General features: G+C 42.0%; 1 protein-coding gene across 4 annotated transcripts; it reads right to left on the minus strand.

Annotated features, from left to right (window-relative positions):
• Positions 1-4,743: 4,743 nt before the first annotated feature.
• LOC138203561 (homeobox protein OTX2-like) lies at positions 4,744-10,146 on the minus strand. 4 transcript variants are annotated; one of them, XM_069158525.1, is made up of 4 exons: positions 10,065-10,146; positions 7,286-7,494; positions 6,771-6,922; positions 4,744-6,361 (listed from the first exon to the last, which is right to left on the minus strand). In XM_069158525.1, exons 2-4 carry the CDS (start codon positions 7,380-7,382, stop codon positions 5,735-5,737), a joined length of 876 nt encoding a protein of 291 aa, XP_069014626.1. In that variant the 5' UTR covers positions 7,383-7,494; positions 10,065-10,146; the 3' UTR covers positions 4,744-5,734. The 4 variants fall into 4 exon arrangements, with proteins under 4 accessions (XP_069014626.1, XP_069014628.1, XP_069014629.1 ...); XM_069158527.1 differs by lacking the exon at positions 10,065-10,146 and adding an exon at positions 8,892-9,002; XM_069158528.1 differs by lacking the exon at positions 10,065-10,146 and adding an exon at positions 8,847-8,862.
• Between the last annotated feature and the right edge of the window lie 10,520 nt (positions 10,147-20,666).

Here is a 20,666-nt window from a genome sequence, read left to right on the forward strand (position 1 = left end):
CGACACTGTATCAGTATTATGAATATTTTGGCTCACATGTGTAACTCCGGCCATATGGCAGAGACTCCCAGCGCCACTCAAATCCAGCTCCTCTCAAAAGTCTTTAATTTGGACATTTTTCTTTTTAAGAGGGTTGCATACATTCATAACAGGCTCATGTCTTGAAAATCAGTTAATTCTACATAAATTGATTTATCATTGGATGAGATTATGATTCAAATCTGTTAAGTTTCTATGATTTTACAGGATGCCCTTAAAGGGATTTTCTTTGGCTGCATAGCTTAAAAGAAATCAAGCAGCATTTCATAAAGAGGCCTTTAGAAAAGATAGAAGAACTATGCTGCCACCGACAAAGTAAGGAGCAAAATTGCTACAGTATATTGTGTTTGTGAGAATGATTCACTCTGTTGAGGGGACAGATTCGGGTTTGTGACGATACTCTGTCAAATTAAAAAACCTGCATGCAGTGTACCATGGTCGCTATAGCATCAACAGAAGGTAAAAGCAGCTATTATTAGTGGAACAGCACTCAGGAGGTCCAGTTAGTATTTTCGGCAGCAATTTCCGTCCTAAATTGGAAAAAAGCCAAATGAACTGTAATAAACATATTAACACCCCCGTGATGCTGGAGGCGGCCACCTGATAACAGTAGCAGAGGAACTGGAAGAGCAACAGGAAACGGTGTATTACTCTATACTCAACACACTCAAGACTAACAACAGTTTGTTTATATTGGCTACAAAATTTTGCACCCTGTTTGTTGACGTTAAAGCACAAAACATGGCATCTTCATAAAATGCTTAGAGAAATGTATAATACTGGCAAATAAAATGACAATAATTACATTCTAGGATGACATAAATCACCAAATCTAATGAAATACTGTCCATTGAACTTCAGTGATGGAAGTAATCTATCTTGTAAATACAGTTTTCAAAGAGTATTTCCATTTTATGATACTTTATGCATCTATTTCACTACATTTCAGTCAGAATTACAGTTGTTTTTTTACTCTGGGTTATATATTTGACAGCCTGACTAACTAATTATTTTTCAGATTAAGATTTTACGTTAAAATACATTCTCTGGCTCATGATCACTTACAAAAAAAAACCAGCATGTAGCTGTGGCCCTTTGGTACATCATGTCTTTGAGAGCAATAGCTCTCCTCTCCTGATAGTGTTTTATTTGCATAACTATTAGCAGCTAAAAGAGGTCAAATTATCCAATTAATTATTTCCTTCCACAAAAATCACAAATGTTAACCCCTCACTTTTGTTTTGTGATGCTTAAGAGGGGGCCAGAGCCTTAAATTGGGAACTACTAGACTTACCTACCAAACCAGCCACTGATGCAACAGAAACTTAATGTAAAACTGTCACATGCATTTTTCTGCAAAATAAGTACTTGTGATGTTTTAATTACATTTTACTTACAATTTTTCTTTCATGTATTTACTGGTAATATTTTTCTTATTATTCTGCTTTTGTATTTATTGAGGTCCGGAGTCAGAGCACCACTGCCGAGCTTGAACAAAAACAGCAGCATTTATAAATAAATTGTGTCAAGAAACCGTCTCAGCAACTGTTTACTCCTGATTAAGGAAGGTGCAAATTCACCATGAGTACATTCTACTTTAAAGTCAACTCCTAGTTTAATCTTTGAAGTAATTAAAAGCACTTTTCTCCCCGCTTTAAGTCCCATTAAAACATTTCGGCAACACGTACTGTGTGTATCCGATATAATTTTGTTTAATCTCATCAAATTGTTTAATCCACGAGATGAAATCACTCTAAACATTACATGGCTTAACGCGCATAGAAGGGGTCATGAAGTGTTAACACTCAACGGGTACTTTTAACCATTTACCATATTCCTCAACCGCCAGTCTGACAAGAGTACAGAAACACTATTGTTTCATTCATTTAAATGAGACTGCTGTTGTTGCAGATGAATTATGTATGTGTTGCTGTGCTGATATGTGAGACATTGCCTCCCTGGGAATGTAGGACACATACTTATGCATAACAATAGTCTTCAGTTATATTCTCACCAATTGGCCGTTTATCTCAAATGTTGTTTTTCTTTATAAAAGAAAATCTATTCAGCTTGTCTTGCGCTTACAGTATCTGTGTTGCAACTGCTGGTCTATATGGTGGTTACTGTATTCACATGGAGAGGATACTTTTACCAACTCCTAATTCTTAAAAAAACAAAACACAGTCATACACCTGTCAGTGACAATGTGCAGCTGATAATAGCATCATCTATTTAAAATGACCCCGAAGCCTTTCTGTTTTAATGAACTGTCCATCATTTTGCACATAGGATGCAATCAGATGCAAAAAAAAAAAGTCAAAGCTTTCAGACATTCCTAAAACCGTTTTTATGCTTTTCTTCAATTTGACAGATGTATTGGTGAAGTCATAGTAAATTATAATAGGATCTTTAAAAAAAAAAAATCCTCAAACCCACAGCATACATTAATGACCAAATTATCACTTAATAATATGGACTGTTGAACTCTTATGCCTACATCAGATAACTTCAATAAAATAAATGTTTATATGTGGGAATAGGCTGAAATGACCTTAATCTCTACATCTCTTTGAAGCCTGCCGCCTTGTAGGCCTCCAACATTAGTCTAGTAAAATTATGTTAAAGCCTGTGAGGCTGTCAGAAAAAAACAAAAAACAAAAAAACAGCCACTTATGAATGTTATTTTGAACATGGGAGACTAAAAGGTAGCCTACAATTTGGAGCCCTGTACACCCACTGAACTGTGATGTCTAATGCAGCCAGCTTGTTAGGGCCTGCAGGTAAAATAAATGTTGCTAATAAAGTAGTTTGGATCTATATTCTGACATATCCCCATATCCTCCTCCTGTCACATTTGTTTCACCGATAAAACCGGGGTTACGTGTTGTGTCTTCTCCATAGAAGTAGTCGGCTCTCCTCTCCGCCGCCGGGGAAACCCGTAAATCCCTGGCCGTGATGAAGTGGTGCCGCTCGGGGGGAAAGCCCTGCCTCGGGGCGCCGGGCGACAAAATGTGCGGTCTCCTCTGGCCCAAGAAGAGCCTCTTCTTCTTCTTCTTCTTTCTTTTTTTTTTTCTTTTTTTTTTATTGTTTAATATCCTCAAACGCGATGAAAGGATTAATGAAACGCGTCTGCCTGGCCCATATGTCCTCTTTAGTGCCGCTTGTGCTTAATTAAAACCGAATGGATACGCGGGGGCCCCCGGTCCCCCTGCTGCAGGAACGACTGACTTACTGCTCTTTGCTGACATTTATGATAAAACCTGTTGAAGCTTTGAGTATGAGGATCGTGGCATATTTGAGGACTTCTTTAACAGTGAGATGTGACAAAAAATATAATTGCAGTTCATTTAGGAGCAGGATTTATTTGCATTTGACTTTCCCGCCTTGTCAGGAATAAAATGAGAGCTCTAATCTTTATGAAAAACTGCAGAACCGCAGTATGGTGGAAGTGAAGAGTTTTTCCTCCATAAATTATCACTAATATCAGATTATATGAGATGGTCCTGTTTCATGTGAATCAGTGGCACGTGAGTTTTCCAGCTGCTTCCTTGTGTTTATTCATTTATGCACTCATCCTAATCTTGTTTTGATTTAGGCATTAGTTTAAGCGCATGCACAGCTTCAAATTTGTCAGTTAACTGAGGAAAAGCAAAATATGTTGTGTTATTGATTTTAAAAAATGAAACCATAAAGACTCCAGTCATATTGGTTTGTCTGTTGTAATATAATTGTGTGTCATTTAATGCTGACTGGGTTCAAGTGGACAACACAATAAACCCCTCAGCGGCAGCAAAAAGTCACACCAGAGTTTTAAGAAGCCACTCTGACATCTCCTGTCACATCCTAATTAGAACACGAGCCTTCTTCTGCTTTAATCCACGCACGAGTCCCTGGACTCTTCCGGTGAGGCTACCTAGATTTATGTCCACTACCACCGTCCCTGCACCGGGGACCTGCATCCGGTCAGTTGATTTTGATATATAGCTCCTTCATTGGATCTATATACACTGAATAGGATTTTCGTATTAGCCATGCTCTGTTGACAAGCTCATAATAAATCAATGAATATCTTATAATTTCTTTCATCTTCAATAATAACCACATTGATGTTTTTTTTATGAAAGAATTTTATTTTACACTCCGTTTCGTAAAATTATCTCGTGTTTTAAAGAATGAATGTTTGGCGGCCACTTCCCACGTGTGTCTTTTGTGTAACCTGCCTTTAAACTCGTGTTCTCCCCCGGACTCTCCAGCAGCAGAGCTCACTTCACATTTGTCCGTGTGAACTGGCCAGCGGTGCGCCCTGAACCAGAGCTGTCAATAAAAATGTTGGATTATCCGCTTTATGAGACGGGATTAACATAGCTCTCTCATAATTCACATTCCTCCCAGCCTGGCCAGTTGTGACAGAAATCGTGCACTTTATAGGCAGTTATAGAAGTAAAAATTTTTTTATTTTTTATTTTTTTATTTTTTTTAAACATAGAATTAAATAACGCAAAGGGTGACATTTGACGTGACACGTTTAATGTAGGTCAAGATTTATGTCAAACCAAAAAAAAATAATTATCTAAATAAACCAAATGAAGTGGGTGTCCCTCCTGAGGCTTCCTGGCACGTTGTGGTGTGTTTTGCTCTGAAAAAGGTGTTAAAGGTGCAAGAAACAGAGAAAATGGACGAGATAGATTTACACATGCAGCCGAGTTGGATCAGATCAAGTGGTCTTTATTGTGATTTTGTGTGTTTGTGGCTTTCTCACCGCACTTTACAGTTCAAACGGACCTTGCTTGCTGTTGGCTTGGTTCACCCTGCGCTCCCTATTTCATTCAACTAACATGTCCTTATAATAATTTATCATTTAACACTCGAGACATGGAAATAAAAACTATCAAACTCACAGCTGGCTTGTTGCGCACGTTTGCGCGACGCAAAATTGCATACAGGTAGCACAAAGGATCACAACTTTGAAATAAAAAAACTAACACATGGGGAAATAATAATAATAATAATAATAATTCAAGAACACATAAGGGACATTTATGCTCACACCCAAACGGACTGATTGTCTCATAACTAGTCTTCAACGTATTTTCTCATAAATTAAATAGTGCATCCAGGTTCATGTCAGAGCTGCTCTCTCTCTCTCTCTCTCTCTCTCTCTCTCTCTCTCTCTCTCTCTCTCTATCTCTCACACGCACACACACACACACACACACACACTCTCTCTCACTCACTCTCTCTTTCTCACACACACACACACACACAAACTACAACACACATGCACAACGCTTTGATCAAAGGGGCCCTTCAGCGTGCCAACACAATTTGGAAAAAAAAAAAAAAAAAAAAAAAAAAGACAAGAGGGGAGTCTTTAAGGAGCTTAGAAGAAAACCTGACCTATCCCTCAAACTTAACCAATTTAGGCTTGGATCTTTCGCTCTCTTGATCCTTTCTTTCCTTTTGGTCAACAAATTTGTTCCGTGCCCTTGATCAAAGTTGGAGAGAAGTCAGTCTGAATGTTCAATAAGTTAACCCAACAAGTGAGACAACCGCCTGGCAGTCCTGCTCTGCTCTAGCCCGAGGTAGAAGTTAGGGCCGTGGAAAAACGCCGCACCTGCTGCTCCCAACCTTGGGCTTCAGTCTGCCTGTGTAGTCTGCAGTTTGTGGAAATTGTCTCTATTTCATTTTTGTCCCCTCACAACACTTGAAATTTCCACGCTGCTTGGTCTTTGTAATCCAAACAGTCCGCGTTGAAATTGAGCTTCCACGAGGAGGCTGTTTGGTCCTTATAGTCCAGGCACTCTGCAGCGCCGCTGAAGCCGAGCCCCGCCGCTCCGTACGCCGACGAGGAGAGGGACGACGCCGGGCTCAGGTGACTGGATACCCCGTTGCTGCTCATGGGGCTCATTGCGGAGCCCGCGGCGGATAGCTGGTGGTGCATAGGCGAAAGGTAGGAACCGCAGTCCATCCCTGTGAAGTAGGACGAGGAGCCCGTGTAGCCCTGGTTGTAGCCCGTTGCCTGGGTGTAGGTCATAGGGTAGGAGCGCTGCATGCAGGAGGATGAGGAGGTAGACAGCGGATCAGAGAGCGGGGAGATGGAGGCCGGGCTCCAGATAGAGACAGGCGCAGCGCTGCTGCTCACCGCCGGGATCGCCGTGCTCGAGGGCGGCGTGAACTGCCCGCTGGCTCCGCTCTCTGAGCTGGCTTCTCTGACCGGCGAGCCTTTCTTTTTCACCGGCCTGCTGACAGCCTTGTTCTGCACTCCGCTCTGGTTCTGCTGGGCCTGCTGGCGGTGTTTGGCTCGTCTGTTTTTGAACCAAACCTGGATGGAAAAGAACAGTTCAATTACTGGAATTTTCTTTTCTTTTTTTTTTTTAAAGACAGCTTTGCCGAGTTTAGGGAAATTTAATGTGTTTCCTTCATTAAAATACTTTGCAAACAATTAAGTTTAGTTGGGATACAGCCTCTATTTCTTGGGGAACAATGCGCAAACTTTACTCTGCAAACAAAGAGGTGGAAGAATTATTAAATTAAGATTTATATTGACTGGGAAATACGATGGGAATAAATGACTAATAAAAAATTACATCGTCTCAAACATGTTAATACCAAACACTCCAGTGGATAGGACACTTTGACCTGAAGTGGACAGTCTCACCTCTCCGGGACAGTAATGAGCAAGTCGATAAAATAATAGACTATCTGGTTAAGGTGTTTGTGTTGTGACTGACTTGCACTCTGGACTCAGGCAGGTTGATCTTTAAGGCCACCTCCTCTCGCATGAAGATGTCAGGGTACCGAGTCTTGCCGAACAGATTCTCCAGCACGTCGAGCTGGGCCCGAGTGAAGGTCGTCCTCTCCCTCCTCTGTTTGCGAGGGGTTCCTGGTAAAAAAAAAAAAAAAAAAAGAAAAAAAAAGAACACTGCTTAGGGACAAAAAAATTAAATAACTCCCATTGACTTTAAATTTAAAACCAAATTTTGCAACTTTAAACTTGATTCCAGACAATTCGCAAAAAAATATGACCATGCATTATAGCTATACTATACTTGAATAGTTTTTGTGAACTATCATTGTTGATGAAAATATTGGTTTTAAAAGTATTCTAAAGGATTAGAATAACTTCAGTCTATTTTCTGATGTAAAATGTCTAATTAGGAAAGGCATCATTTGGTTGTTTTTGCGAACAAATGATTACAGATTAATCTGAATTCGAGTTGTTTGAACTGCTTTCTTCTTTTATTACCGTGATATCCCACTGAAGGATGCAGCAGGTCCACTCCTGAGGTAGATAAACTCAGTCCGTTCACCGTGTACGGCGGTTGCTTCAAATAGGACATCATGCTGGCGACCGGTCGAGGGGAGCACCGATGAAAAGAAGAAAATTCGGGCAAGAAATCGTGCTTTAATCCTCTCGCGTCTCCGTTTGGTATATATCAAGTCGTCCAGATGAACCTGGAGCAAGACATAAACAATCTTTTTAAAGGAGTGTTTTAGATTAGCCGGCGTGTCCACAGGTTTTTACGCGCAGCCTTTACGTACAGCGGTGGGTTTGAAGAAATGGGCGTCCTCGAAGTTGCGGGGCTCTTAAAGCGGAGTGGAGAGCCCCAGCTGTCCCTGCTGGACTGAAGATGCTCTGTCTGGCTGACAGGCGTTTACGCCATCACCCCACACCACCACCACCACCACACACACACACACACACACACACACACACACACACTAACTGCTATTATAGCCCCGCCCCGATTCACCCCCACCCCTCCAAACACACTCCGCTCCTCCTCTTCTAGTACCACCAAAAACAAAACATTGTCGTTAAAATGCGCACACTGGTTGGGCCCCAAACGGGCCCTCAATTAGCATATACCCACAGGTTGGCAAACCTAAATAGACAGCTGATTGGGGGGGGGGGATTTGCTGAAACAAAGCCCAGTGTTGACCGAAAAGTAATGCTGATAACAAAAGACTTTAAGGGAACCAACAAAGAAGCCAACACTGCAAACGGAGCGCTCTTTCAAACACAACCCAGCATCTTCATTTCTAAAATCGGACCCATTGTTTGTTTCCACTAAAACTCTTGTACATTCAAATGTAACGGAATTAAAATACGAAGGGCAACTTTGGCAAATAATTAGAAACACGGAGGCACTCCCCCAAAGTGAAGGCTAATTCTGGCGTATTATCGAGGCTTTTCGGGGTGATTCCCCCTCCTACCCTAATGAATTGCTCCCGGTAATTAGATTTAGAAGGTGAGACTATCGAAAAGTGTTGATTAGAGGAGAGCACTTAATCTTACTCTAAACAAACAAGGATACGGCCTGCTTTATCTTCAGGAAAAACTTTACAGGAAACATCTGCATTTTAGTCATTTAGTTTATTGTGTTCTATTTATACGCCATGTTGGTGAAAGAATCCCTTAAAAAGACAAGGTCGATAAACATCTCATTCAATTACAACTATTAAGACAAATAAGATTCCTAAAGCTTTTACAATGACAAAAACAAACAAAACAACACAGTCCAAATGACGTTTACAGATATATTCTCTTGTTATAAATACGTCTTATTGATATATAAAGTGTGGTATTCATGTCCATCATAGAATATTAAATATTGGTAGTAATATTTTTTTAAAGGAGCCTAAAACCATTAGCCCCATTATTATCATGCATTTTAAATACATCATATTAGTTTTCGTTATGAGGGTTAATTCATTGTTGGCCTCGTCATAAAGAAGAATAAAAAAAATACTGAATATACAGGCTATTTATATGTTCTTATTTGGCTAATTAAGTTCCAACCTACCTGCAGCTGTCTGAGGTCTCTCGTAACGTTTCCAGTGACACCTACCTGTAGAATACGTTCCGAAGACCCCAGTGCGCTGCTCTCCTCAGCCGGACCCCTCGTTTATAGAGCCAATAACGGCCACTCCTATACTCAATCTGTCACCTTTTTTTGTTGTTGTTGCCCACCCCCTGCTACCGGTTGCCCCACATCCGTTCAATAATAAATACCCTGCCCAGCTATTAATTATTATTGGCTCCACGAGATTTTTTTTTTTTTCCTCCCTTCTTCTTTCTGTAAGAAATTAACGAGATAATCCGGACGGCACGCGCTGGCCTGATTACAGGACGCCAGCCACGACTCCGCATTCAGGCCTCCTTAATTTTCTGCGTCACGAAAATAAAACAAAGACTGGCATTGTATTTATCAGACCAGCTGACTGCTAGACAACCAACCCCCTCCTCCTCTCCACCCAATACCCCCAAAAACCACCGCAACCAACCCACAACTCACTTTCCCAAACTGACATTATTATTATTATTATTATTATTATTATTATTATTGTGATTATTGTTATCATACTGCTGTATGTTCGCATTGTATTTTGTATTTATGAAAATATTTTCACAATTTTGTTTTATTATTTTGCAAAATTCTGCAATTATAATTCATCAAGAACAAACGTCTAATTATTGTGAAAATGAGCACAATCAACACTGAACTTTAGCGTCTAAAATATATTTTTTAGACATTGCTTCTTTTGTTTGACTTTGACTTTTTAGTAAAATCTTATGTTTGAGCCAACAGTTTAATTATATAAAGTGAAGCTTGTAGGCTACTATGGTTTTAATAGGCTGTGTGGTTTAATATTAAAAAAAAAATAAAAAAAAAATAAAAAATTCTAAAATTGTGAACCCACATTGTGACTCTAGGTGGGTTTAACCTCCCTTTTTACAAGCTTGAGTGCACCCTAAGTCTGTAAAGAAACGTCCAGCAGTTGGAGCGTATTATCTGCGGCTGTGGATTGCTCCGCTGTCCTGCTATTCATCGGCTCACTGCCTCTTTGCTCCGAGCTTGAAGCCCAGGGGCGACAGACTGAGAAAAGTTTCCTCCTGAACACGCCTCCCCAATTATCTCCCTTTGCGCTATCTGCGTTTTCATTGTTGTTTTCACCGACAATTTAAAAAACAAACTTGCACATGAAAAATATGAACAGCCAAAGTTAAATGAGCCACTTACTTCAGTTGTTAGACGCTTGGTTTTGAAAACGCCTTTTGGTTTAGGGCCTATCAAGCGGCTTTGATTAGTTTCCTCCCGGAGAACCTTGTTGGATGCGGATAATACTAAGAGATGCTCGGTATTTATGGTGAGGGAAAGTGTGTGTGTGTGTGTGTGTGTGTGTGTGTGTGTGTGTGTGTGTGAGAGAGAGAGAAAATCCCCCCCCCCCTCCCCTCGGGCGAAGAATTTTAGCAGCCAATGGTAATGAGAAGAAATATGATGGGCAGAGGTGTGAAAGGATACAGCTGGAGTAAAGTGGCCTGTTGGTGGCAACATCACCTCTGAGGCATCACTGATTTTAAAATAGGGGAATTATTGAAGAGAAAATTCTCAGCAGGAATATTATTTATTTATTTATTTAAAGAGCAGAGTAAGTGTTTAGGTGTTTTATGAAATAATATTATGGTGAAATGTGCTCCATGGTTGATCAAAAGGATCAGAACCTGCAAGGATTCCAGTATAGACCTGTAACGTTATTACAATCACCTCTCTAAAATAGTGTAAATGCTTAAAACTCCAAAAATACCAAGAGCTCCTGTTGAGAAAACAGACTGAGTCAGAGGATGTGAAGCTGCAGCAACACTGATTGATTTAACTGTCAAAATAAAATAAGATGAGCAAGCAAATTTGATTGAAATTGATGTGTTTTGTAGCAGGAGGTGAAAATAACTTCTTGGGGATATGTCACAGTTTGATTCTGTGTAACCCTACAAAGGAGATTTCAAAGGAGGAAAAAAAATATGTTGGCCCAGGAAGCTGTGCCTCCCGCCCCCCCAACCACTGGGCCACCACCACCAAAAAAGAAAAAAAAAAAAGAAGAAAAAAAACCCCATCCGTGTCAAATGTTCTGGGTTTTACCACGAACCACTTGAAAAATGATTTTGCTCTGTTTCCCCCCACTCACCTTACTCAGCGTCAGTTTAAAGGGGAGGAGGGGGGGGGGCAGGTTGCATGTTGGGATTAGATAAACGTCTGTGCCAGATTAGAGATAATTCCATTTTGCTCTTTTCGCTGATCTAAAGTGCTCTGATTTAATCCCAGTTCAGTGTGAATTCATTTTTTTTTTTTTTTTATTTGATTCCATTTTGACTAAATTTGGGCCTCCGCAGCGTTGTGAGCGCTGTGATTGATGCTCCCAAACAAGCAGCAGGTTAGAGAACTAATTAGGAGTCTACGTGCCAGATGAACAGACTGTGAGGCTGCTGGGTTGTTAGACACGGAGTCTGAAATCAATACGACCTATGGATGCAGCAGATTATTCGCAGCATTAATGTATTGTCTCTTGTGATTAAGTGTGATTACATCATATTTTTTCAATTAGTGAGATGTATTTTTCAAATCTATATTCTTAAATGAGCCTTAGAGCCTTAGAGGTTATTAGTGGGCTAAAATACTTTTTAAAAACCTCTTTCATGTGCAGTTTTACTGTAAGTGGAGTTTTCCCATTCTCCCTCAACGATCGCACTAAAACAAACAGCCTATCCAGGCTTAAATATCTGGTCCCCTTGTTGTCCCACAGCCATGTTCTTGGCTCACGCAGAGTCCTTTCATCTTCAGCTCTGATATATAATTCATCGGAAAATATCTAATAGCCCTGGGGAGCGTTTCAGCTAAACGGGGCCGTGGTTGTTAAAAGGTGAAGTCGCTTGTTAATGTCTGTGGCAATATGCCCTCCCCCTGTCTCCCGGCGAATCGACAAAGTCACGGTTTCTCCTGCTGTTAGGGAGACGAATTGAGGGCTAAGAATCGTGGGACTGAGATACTCTCTCTTTAATACTGGCTGGCATGAGGAAAGTAGGATGCGCTGCCTCCTCTCTCCTCCAGCAGCCGTTTGTTTGCTCCCTATACATGCTTACAGACCTTAAATGATAACAAAAATAATACATCCTCTAAATCTCCTCTTCAAAATTCACATTTGGGAAAAAAAATATTTACAAGCTACTAATAGTGTGGTGGAGGAACCGGTTCTCTTTTTGCTTACAGCGTTGTGAAGTGTCAGTTTATTCCTTGGTCCTCATTCCCCCCCCCCCCCCCCCCCCCCCCCCCCCCCCCCAACCACTTCAGTTCACTTCAGCTGTCTATATCAAGGTCAAATCAATGACTTGGCCCTCTCTCAACCCCATCTGTTACACACTGACACACTCTGAACTGTATTGGACATTATGATGTTGGGTTTTTTTGCCATCTGCACCCAACATTGATAGATTTATCGATAGGCATGTTAGAAGAAGCCATACATGTATTGATGATTACAAGAAACCTAAGTAAGCGTCTGTGGATATTGAACCACTGTATCGTCAGCAGAGTCGGCGTGAGCTTTGGATAGCAGGTGTTACAGAGGAAAACAACAGAGACAAAGCTGGCTTGTAGGTTTTTTTTGCAAATTAGGTTTATTAGTTGTTGTGTTTTTTCAGGCACCTTAAAGGCCTTTCACATTTTTTCAAAGCAGATATTTTCCTCCTCTGTAAAAGAAAAAGAAAAACTGTCCACATGATCGTCTTTTTATCGATTAAAAAAATGAGTTGAAATGCTCAAAAAAAGCATGCATTGCCAGCAGGTGGCAATAAAGTCTACATCAACGAAACATCAAATACCAGAGAAGAAGTTTCTGAGCTTATAGAGTTTATTTCCCTTTGGTGGCAGTAACTTAAAGCATTATAGTTCATTATTCCCTATATTTCGATGGAATATATTTGGCAAACCTAACATGAAGAAATCTGCATATATCTGATAATGTTGTTGTAGTTTCAGGTGCTTTCTCATTGACAAAGCAACAATAGGTGTACACAAATAGGTGTGTGACATTACGGTTGGCATGTCCATACGGTTACAAAGAAAGCAGAGTTTTTAAAAATATGCACTTAAAAATCTCACACTCAGTGACCTATACAACACTGTCTGTGTGTGGATGTAAGGCCAAAATGTTTGTTTTCATAATATCCTTGTTAGTGTGGACGAGGTCAAAGTGGCTCAGCAAATTTCTTTTTTAAAAGTAGTTGTGCGAGACGTTTGATGAAGCGACTGCTCACAGCGCTGAAGAGCTGAAGCAAGCTAACTAACAAGTCAGCAAGCCAAGTTCATTTCTGTTTCCTCTCTAATTTCCTATTTACTTCACCCTGTAATTTGGTCTCAAGGCTGTTTATCTAGTAAACTGAAAAGGAGGGGGAAAAAAAACAACTCTGTGCTCTCGATCTTTCTGTCAATTGGCATTGTCGTTAATTCGTCTGCTAACGGGACTTTAAGTTAGCACAGTTTATTCTAGAGACTTATTTCTAGTGTGCAGTGCAGCTGGCGAGGTAACAACCTAATATTAAAAGGGGAAACATGCTTGCCAGTCAGACACCAAAACCCTCAAACATTTGTTTTCATCTTTCCGTGCTGTTTCTTTTACCTCCTCCTCAGAACTGGACATTATTTTCTTCTCTGCGCTGGCCAGTTCTCTAATGGGACAATAAGTTTACAGTTTCTATTCAAAATATGTATTTCTCTGTATGAGTTCCTGTCTCAACTATCTAAAAAACGATGTGTTTGGCAGAGTAGGTTTTGCTGAAACAACAGTTTATCTAATAAACTACAATAGCATTTTTCATTTTGTCCATTCCCTCAAAGTTGAGCACTGTCAGGTGGTTTGCTGTTGGTCAATGATTCAAAATGATGCTAAATGACGGTGTGACACCTAATACAGATTGGCTACTTCTGGCCAACTTAGAAACACCACTAATTTTTTTTTTTATTTGGTGTTGAATGTGTCTGTGATATCGCTACTATATTTCATATTGCAACTGCAATGCATTACTACTATTTAACCTCCTTTGCTCCTACCACTGCACGGCTTATACCATATCGTATTCATGCCCTTCATTGAGATACAACCACCACTTGTGGTTTGCCCATGGGAGGGTTGAATGTCTTGTGCATGCTGGTACCCTCGTTAACCTCCCACGGCCTGTGGCTAGTGTTAGCCAAACTGAGAGGCCTCATACCTGGGTATTGGTCAGCAGGGACTGGCCCCAGGAGCCCGGGACCCCCCCACCGGGCAAGGGGAAGGAGACAGGCGGGACAGAGGAGGGCCAAACAAAAACACAACCTGGCATCCCCACGGCAAACAGCCCACCTACCGTCAGCCAGCATCTGGGGTGCAGCCTGCACCCCCTCTATTCACATTCTGATGACGGCAAATAGCGAGCAGCACACACACATACGCACACAGGTGCAAGTGGCTGAATGCAAAATGGAACTTTACACACAAATTCACTCATTGCAATCCTTCAAAAGGGTAAAAAAAAAAAAAAAAAAGTATATTGGTGAAGAGTTTTAGTCTCTAACTGTAGCTAAAAAGTAGCCAAGCTATTTTTTTAAGATGACGGCGCTCTTACATTGTCTGGCGCTGCAACACATCAAGGTTTTGTAAAAAGATTACCCACAAAATATACAGATATTTGAGGTCCAACTAAACGCTTTAAATGCATACAAGTGAATGTGAAGAATAAAGTTGGGAAATTGCAAGATAGAAAGAGACCGGGGAGAAAGTGACAGACAGAAATAAGGAGGAGGAGTGTGAAGTTAATCCAGTCTGAATTGATGGGCCCGGCTGCAGGAGTGACACTGAAAACAGTTTTTCTTTTCTTTTCTTTTCTCTGCAAATTTGCTCTCCCCCTCTCCCTCTCTCTTTGCTTCCTCCCGTGCCTCTCGCTATTTTTCTGCCTTCTTATCCTTTTTAATTAGAGGGGCTATTCTGCCTCACAGAGGACCTTAATCCCCAACTGACCAACAATGTAAAAAGCCAGCCTTTGAACAGCCGACCTGCACCCCTCTCGGTCCCCCCAAAAAAACCCACCGCAGCCGCCGCCGATCCCCCCCAATCACTGCACTGCCCAACACTCCACTGCTGCCACCAATGGGAAAACCAGGCACTCTCTTCGTTCTCCATCTTTTCCAACATCTTGAATAAAGCCCTCGGGGAACCACCGCAAAGAGAACCTGTCTGAAAGAGCATTTCAATACCCGCCAAAGTTCTCAGAAAAGCTTTGATTTGGTGCTGGGACAAAGCCAAGGTCAAATGGCAGGTGACTTTGACTGAGTCAGAGTTACTAAAATAATCATCTGAAGTGTACGGGAAAGAGATAAAGGTTACCAATGAGGCACTGTAATAGAAAACAGTAAAGAGTAAAGGTTTAAAAAGGTGATATTCATACAATAATTGTTAAAATTTTTTTTTCCCAATTCTCCATTGAGATGGAGAAAATGTTTCTTAAAAGAAGCTGCTCTTCGGCTGAGGAACAGGTTAGAGGGCACAGTTATCAAGGACAGACACTCAAAAGTGGATCCTGCAAATTCCCCCACTGGGTCTCATTTCCATATGTATATGAATCACAAGATGGAGTCCATTAACAAACCCCTGTTGTCTTGTTGGATGATTATGTGCAGTCATTATTATGGCATTACCTACTGATTGAGATAATAATTCAGGGTCAGGGGGAGAACATAATGAGGGTTTCGTTAAATTACTCATCATAGATAACGATGCTACACCTGAATAGAAATTCATCAACCAATTATTTACACCAACCTGTTTTGTGCATTTGATTAGACTGTTTTTATTGCTTTATTAACTTTCTTTATTATCTGACTGGAGTCCAGACATTTAAACCAGCAGAGGGCAAAATAATTTGTTTCATATTAACGTCAATGCCACAACAATACACCAACTGCGCCTGAAAGTAACTGAACTAATTTCCCTGTAATTTTGTTCAAGCTGATTTTCTGTCAACATTTTGCCAACATAGCAGTCTGACAAATTGCCACTGGAGCACAATAACAGTCGTCGTGCTTTCAACCCAGCTCCGCATGCAAATGACGGAAGAAAAATGAATTTGTGTTTCCCATTTTTTGACGTGCGGCATGCTGGCTCCACGCTCCCTCATACAGACAGGGAGAAAGCAGGCCAGCCAAACCTTCTGCCTGGCTAATCACAGGCCCAATATTTCCATAGCAGGCAATTAGCATCTTGCTTTTATGTGTGAAATGGCTGAGGCGGGAGAAAAAGTGAGTCGGGGAGAGAGGCACAGTAAAAACAGAGAGAGAATAAAAGAGCAATTAAGATGTTGGGTGAGCGGAGGACAGAGACAGGCTGTCTGCTGCCGTGTGATTTGAGGCTTGCAGGCCCAGTAATTAGCCCTTCATTGTGAGATAATGGACTTGGCCGATCTTCCTGGTTCCTCGAGCTGCCCGGCTCGACTCGACCCACGGAAGGTCAAAGGGCACAATGTGCAGTTTGGCTCCTATATTTGTGTGTGTACATTTGTGTATGTGTGTGTGTGACTTGGGGCTTGCATCATCTTTTATTAAATTTAGAAAAGCATTGTTTAGAAAAGTGTTTGCACTCAGGTGAATTAATAATCTGTTAAAAAAAAAAAAAAGTCTGCTTTAGCCTTTCGGGTGAAGTGTGCCAGTGAAAGCAGCGGCCAGCTTTTAAGGCGTCGGAGTCATCACTCTCCCGGCCTATCGCTCCTTTCTCCCGCCATCTTTAGAAGAGCGGTAATCTGTGAACCCTGAATCATAAGCTTTGGGTAAATCTATGTAATACGGGTAATTCGATGAAGCAGTATTTTCCTGGTGAGAGGCAAAATCCTGTTGACTATTCAAGGATTGAATCATCCAACAGTAATGCCATTAGACCAGTGCCACGGATTCCTCAGAAAATGCTGTTTAATTGCCAGTAACCAGCCATTGTTTGGTGACGGGTAAACACTAGCCGGGAGGAGGAGGAGGAGGGGGGGGATGCAGTAGCGGTGAGTGATGAAGCGTGTGAAAACGATGGCCCTTTTCGGCTTCAGCCAATCGCCACTGAGAGACAGATTTACTCAGAGCTCGATGTAGCCCGCGCTGCAAGTGGCAGCGGCACTGGCTTAACTAAAGTCTTCAAGAGTATAAATGCAGAGTAACCCTTTCCTTTTAATACAGGATTTGCTCAACAATGCGATTTAGGGGGGTGTCTATTCAAGATAGACATTTTTTTTTTGGAGTGGCAAGGTTTTAAGGATCAAGCCTTGTTGCTCACGTTTATTAGCACAGGACTCCGCAGCTCAGGGATTGTTGGTCGTTGTAATCGTCGTGCAGTTTATCCATGTTTGTGTTTGGCTTTGCGTATATATACACACCCTGACACTAAGTCCCATTCTTGTGTTGAAAATCTTTAAGAACAATAGCCCTACCTACACCCAATCGTTCATCCTAAGCCACGCTGATTCCAGCTTTTTCACAATAAAAACTGATTTTAACTGTCCAAATCAACATGAATTCATCTAAAGCTACTGAAGAGTGTTTTTTATTTTTTACTTTTAATCCAATTCTCACCACACAGGGACTGTTTTATGAGAATTTGCATTGTTGTCCGTCCCCGCGGCCCTCTGCTTTCAGGCCTGTCCTGGAGGAAGCAGATTGGAAGTGAGAGGTGTGGCGGCTGAGGCTCTCCTCCATTGTGAGTCGGTGCCTGGGAGACAAGCAGCATTGCCGCACCAGACACTGATTGGGTTTGACACTGCGTCCAGGAGGCGAGAAGAGCCTTTTCATTTGCTCTTTTTTTTTTTTCTCCTATAAGTAAAAGAAACCCCTTTTTTGTAAGAAATGCCCCTCCTCTCCTCTCTCCTCCAACTCCCCCTGGTTCTGTTGTGCTGCTCGCCCTCCTCCTCGGCCCTCTCTTCTTTCACTCCTCTCTTTACATTCCTATGACTCCCTCATTTTTTATTCTCAGATTAAAACCAGTGGACTTCTGTTTCTTTTGTCCCCCTCTTTCATTGTCCCTCTCACTTGGATGTTGACCAGTAAATTTGATCTCCTGCAACACAACATCACAAAATTACTTTGGTCCTCTGTCCCTAAAGCAGAAGAAACAGCAATTGTTGCAGTAATTGTAACTGAGGGCAACCAAATCCGTCTCCATCTGTAAGCCTGACACTGTGCCACATGCTAAGCCCAGTCGTACGTCCTTGGGTGGACACTTTGCCACGTAGGGATCCCTAATCACCATGCCTTGGGCTATGATCACACACTGCTCGACGCTGGGCTTTTACACAGGATTTATCCTTCAATTTACGTAGCTTCGGATACTTTTTTGTTCACAGAGGGCCCCAATGATACATAGCACCTGGAGTTTGTGTCCTGCAATGAAATTTTGAACCAGTAGTTTTGAGAACCAGCCAGAAAATGGTTCGCTTAGCTTCGCAAATAAGACTGGAAACAGGGCTATAGCTCGCCTCTCTCTGATAAATCAACCTAACAGCACCTTTTATTGTATTTATTCTTATTCACTTTCCAGTAGAAAGTGAACAAAGTGTATAAATGACTTTTAGTGCTTTTTGTACAGATTGAACAAACAAGATGTAGTGAGCTTTAGAAGTGCTATTAGGTGGACTCTGTTACCTTCGGATGGACCCTGGCTGGCTGTTTCCATATGATTTTAGTCTGTATGCTAAGCTAAACTCAGCATGAGAGTGCTATTGATCATTTTATAGAAAGCAAAGAAGTAAATTTACCAAATGTCAAACTATTTCTTGAATATTACCGACAAATATAGAGTGAGTATAGTCATACTTCCAACCCTGAGGATTATGGGGAAGTGAACTTCGATATCGTCACTTATAAGAGCAATAAAGCAGAAGAATGGAGGAAGGTGGACTTTTCTTGGAATAGATTCATCTTCCGTGCAGATCACCAAAGTTGAGCACAACCATCTCGATCCGCTTACTAGAGCCGCTAATGACGAGCCCCATTAGTTTAATATATGCTTTTATCACTGTGCCCTTAGATGACTGTAGCATTTCATTAGACATGTCTGCCTCATATCTCACTTTGCACCCAGAGGAAACTGTGAAGGGATTAATTTTATGATGGACCCCCTGCCTCTTCCTGCCTCCCTCTCTCCCTTCCTCCCGCCTCCCTCTCTTTACTCCTTCGCCTCCCGCCCCTCCTCTCCTCGACTCAGCTCCCAGCCACAGCCAGGGGACCCAGGAGGAATAGTGTCTTTGTCGTCCTGCCGTTTTTCGGAGTTGAGGAACAAGAGGAGTTTAATCCTCATTGTCCAGGAGACTGCAGAGGGTGAAGGGGGGTCCTCCGGCTGTAAAATGATCCAACTGGCCTCGGCTAATCCCCTCCTAACCCCCACTCCCAGGCCTGACCCCCCTCCCGGCCTTAATTCACGCCCCTGTACTACCACAGTATCACACTATAAACACACAGATCCATGCGTCGAGAGCGGAGATTGAATGTAAACCTTATAAAAAAAGACAAAAACGAGGGACTGATGACAGAATCCACCAAATATATGATTGTCGTAGGTTTTCTCCCTCTGTTTCTCTTTCACACGCATATACAAGAGAATACTGTCCTTCATAGTTATGCACTAAGTGGTTTAAGGGGGTATGTTTAAGTGGGATTTAACTTAATCACCTGCACATGGGCTTAATCAAGCAGTCCCCCAGTCTGGGGATCTTCCCCACCAGTAGAGGTGTCTAATTGATGATGATAGTGGGGACACAACTCCCCCGCACACACATTCGCTGTGATCACCTGAGTGTGTGAAATGTATGTGAATTGCAGAGTTTGAAATGCCAAACATTCTCATTTTGTACCTTAAACTTGACGTGTGTGAATATGTGTGTGCTCCTGACAGAAGACAAACATGTCATCACCGACGTGATTAGGAGTGATGGGAGTGGATGTGTGTTTTGACGCAAGTGTGTGTGTGTGTGTGTGTGTGACGTGGGCTGATGGGAAATAAAAACAAATAAATAGCCTAATTTTATTGTTTCTCTTATTAACTGAGGGATTATTTCACGATGAGGCAGGACAGGGCTGGATACCTATTTGACGTTAAGTCTTTCTCTAACAAGACGGATGCTCTCCACTCCATGCAAATCTTCTGCTTTCAATTTCCCTACCTTGCACGGACCCCTCCCTCGCCTCCTTCTTGATCTCTCTCCCGTTCTTGTCTTTATTTCTCTTCTGTTTTCTCTCTCCCCTCCTCTCTTTCTTTTCCTGCGCTCCTCCCTGAGTGACAGCTCAATACCCAGCTCTCCCAGGCTTATCTAGCCTCAGCAGATGGTTGACTTGGATCACTGTTCATACGCCACGATCTGGGCTGGTGATAAAGACTGTTACAGAGGGAATATATGCTATCTCTCCCTCGCTTGCTCTTTCTTCCTTTCACTTCTTCTCCTCTCACCTCCTCTTGATCTACGCTGTCGTTTTCTCGCTCTCCAGCCATCTCTGTTCGGCTCTTTTATTCGACAGTCTCTCCGTCTCTGTACCTGGACCCTTCTGCTCTCCTCCTCGTCACGTCCTCCACCTTCCTCAACTGTCCCCTCTTTGTCCCACCACCCGCTCCCCTTCAATCTCCCTCCTCATCCCTCCATCTCAGAGCATTGAATCTGGTGCTGCGTGATTGTCTCTGCTTCCCTGCTGGGCTGGCGCCTGTCTAAAGGGCCCCAGGACCCTCACACACCGAGGGGCTCCAGCCATGCCAGAGATGCCTCATCTCATCTCATCTCATCTCATCTCTCTTCT

Source organism: Embiotoca jacksoni, unplaced genomic scaffold, assembly GCF_022577435.1.
Source record: "Embiotoca jacksoni isolate LCO1_2020_lvr unplaced genomic scaffold, fEmbJac1.0.p SCAF_23, whole genome shotgun sequence".
Taxonomy (NCBI): domain Eukaryota; kingdom Metazoa; phylum Chordata; class Actinopteri; family Embiotocidae; genus Embiotoca; species Embiotoca jacksoni.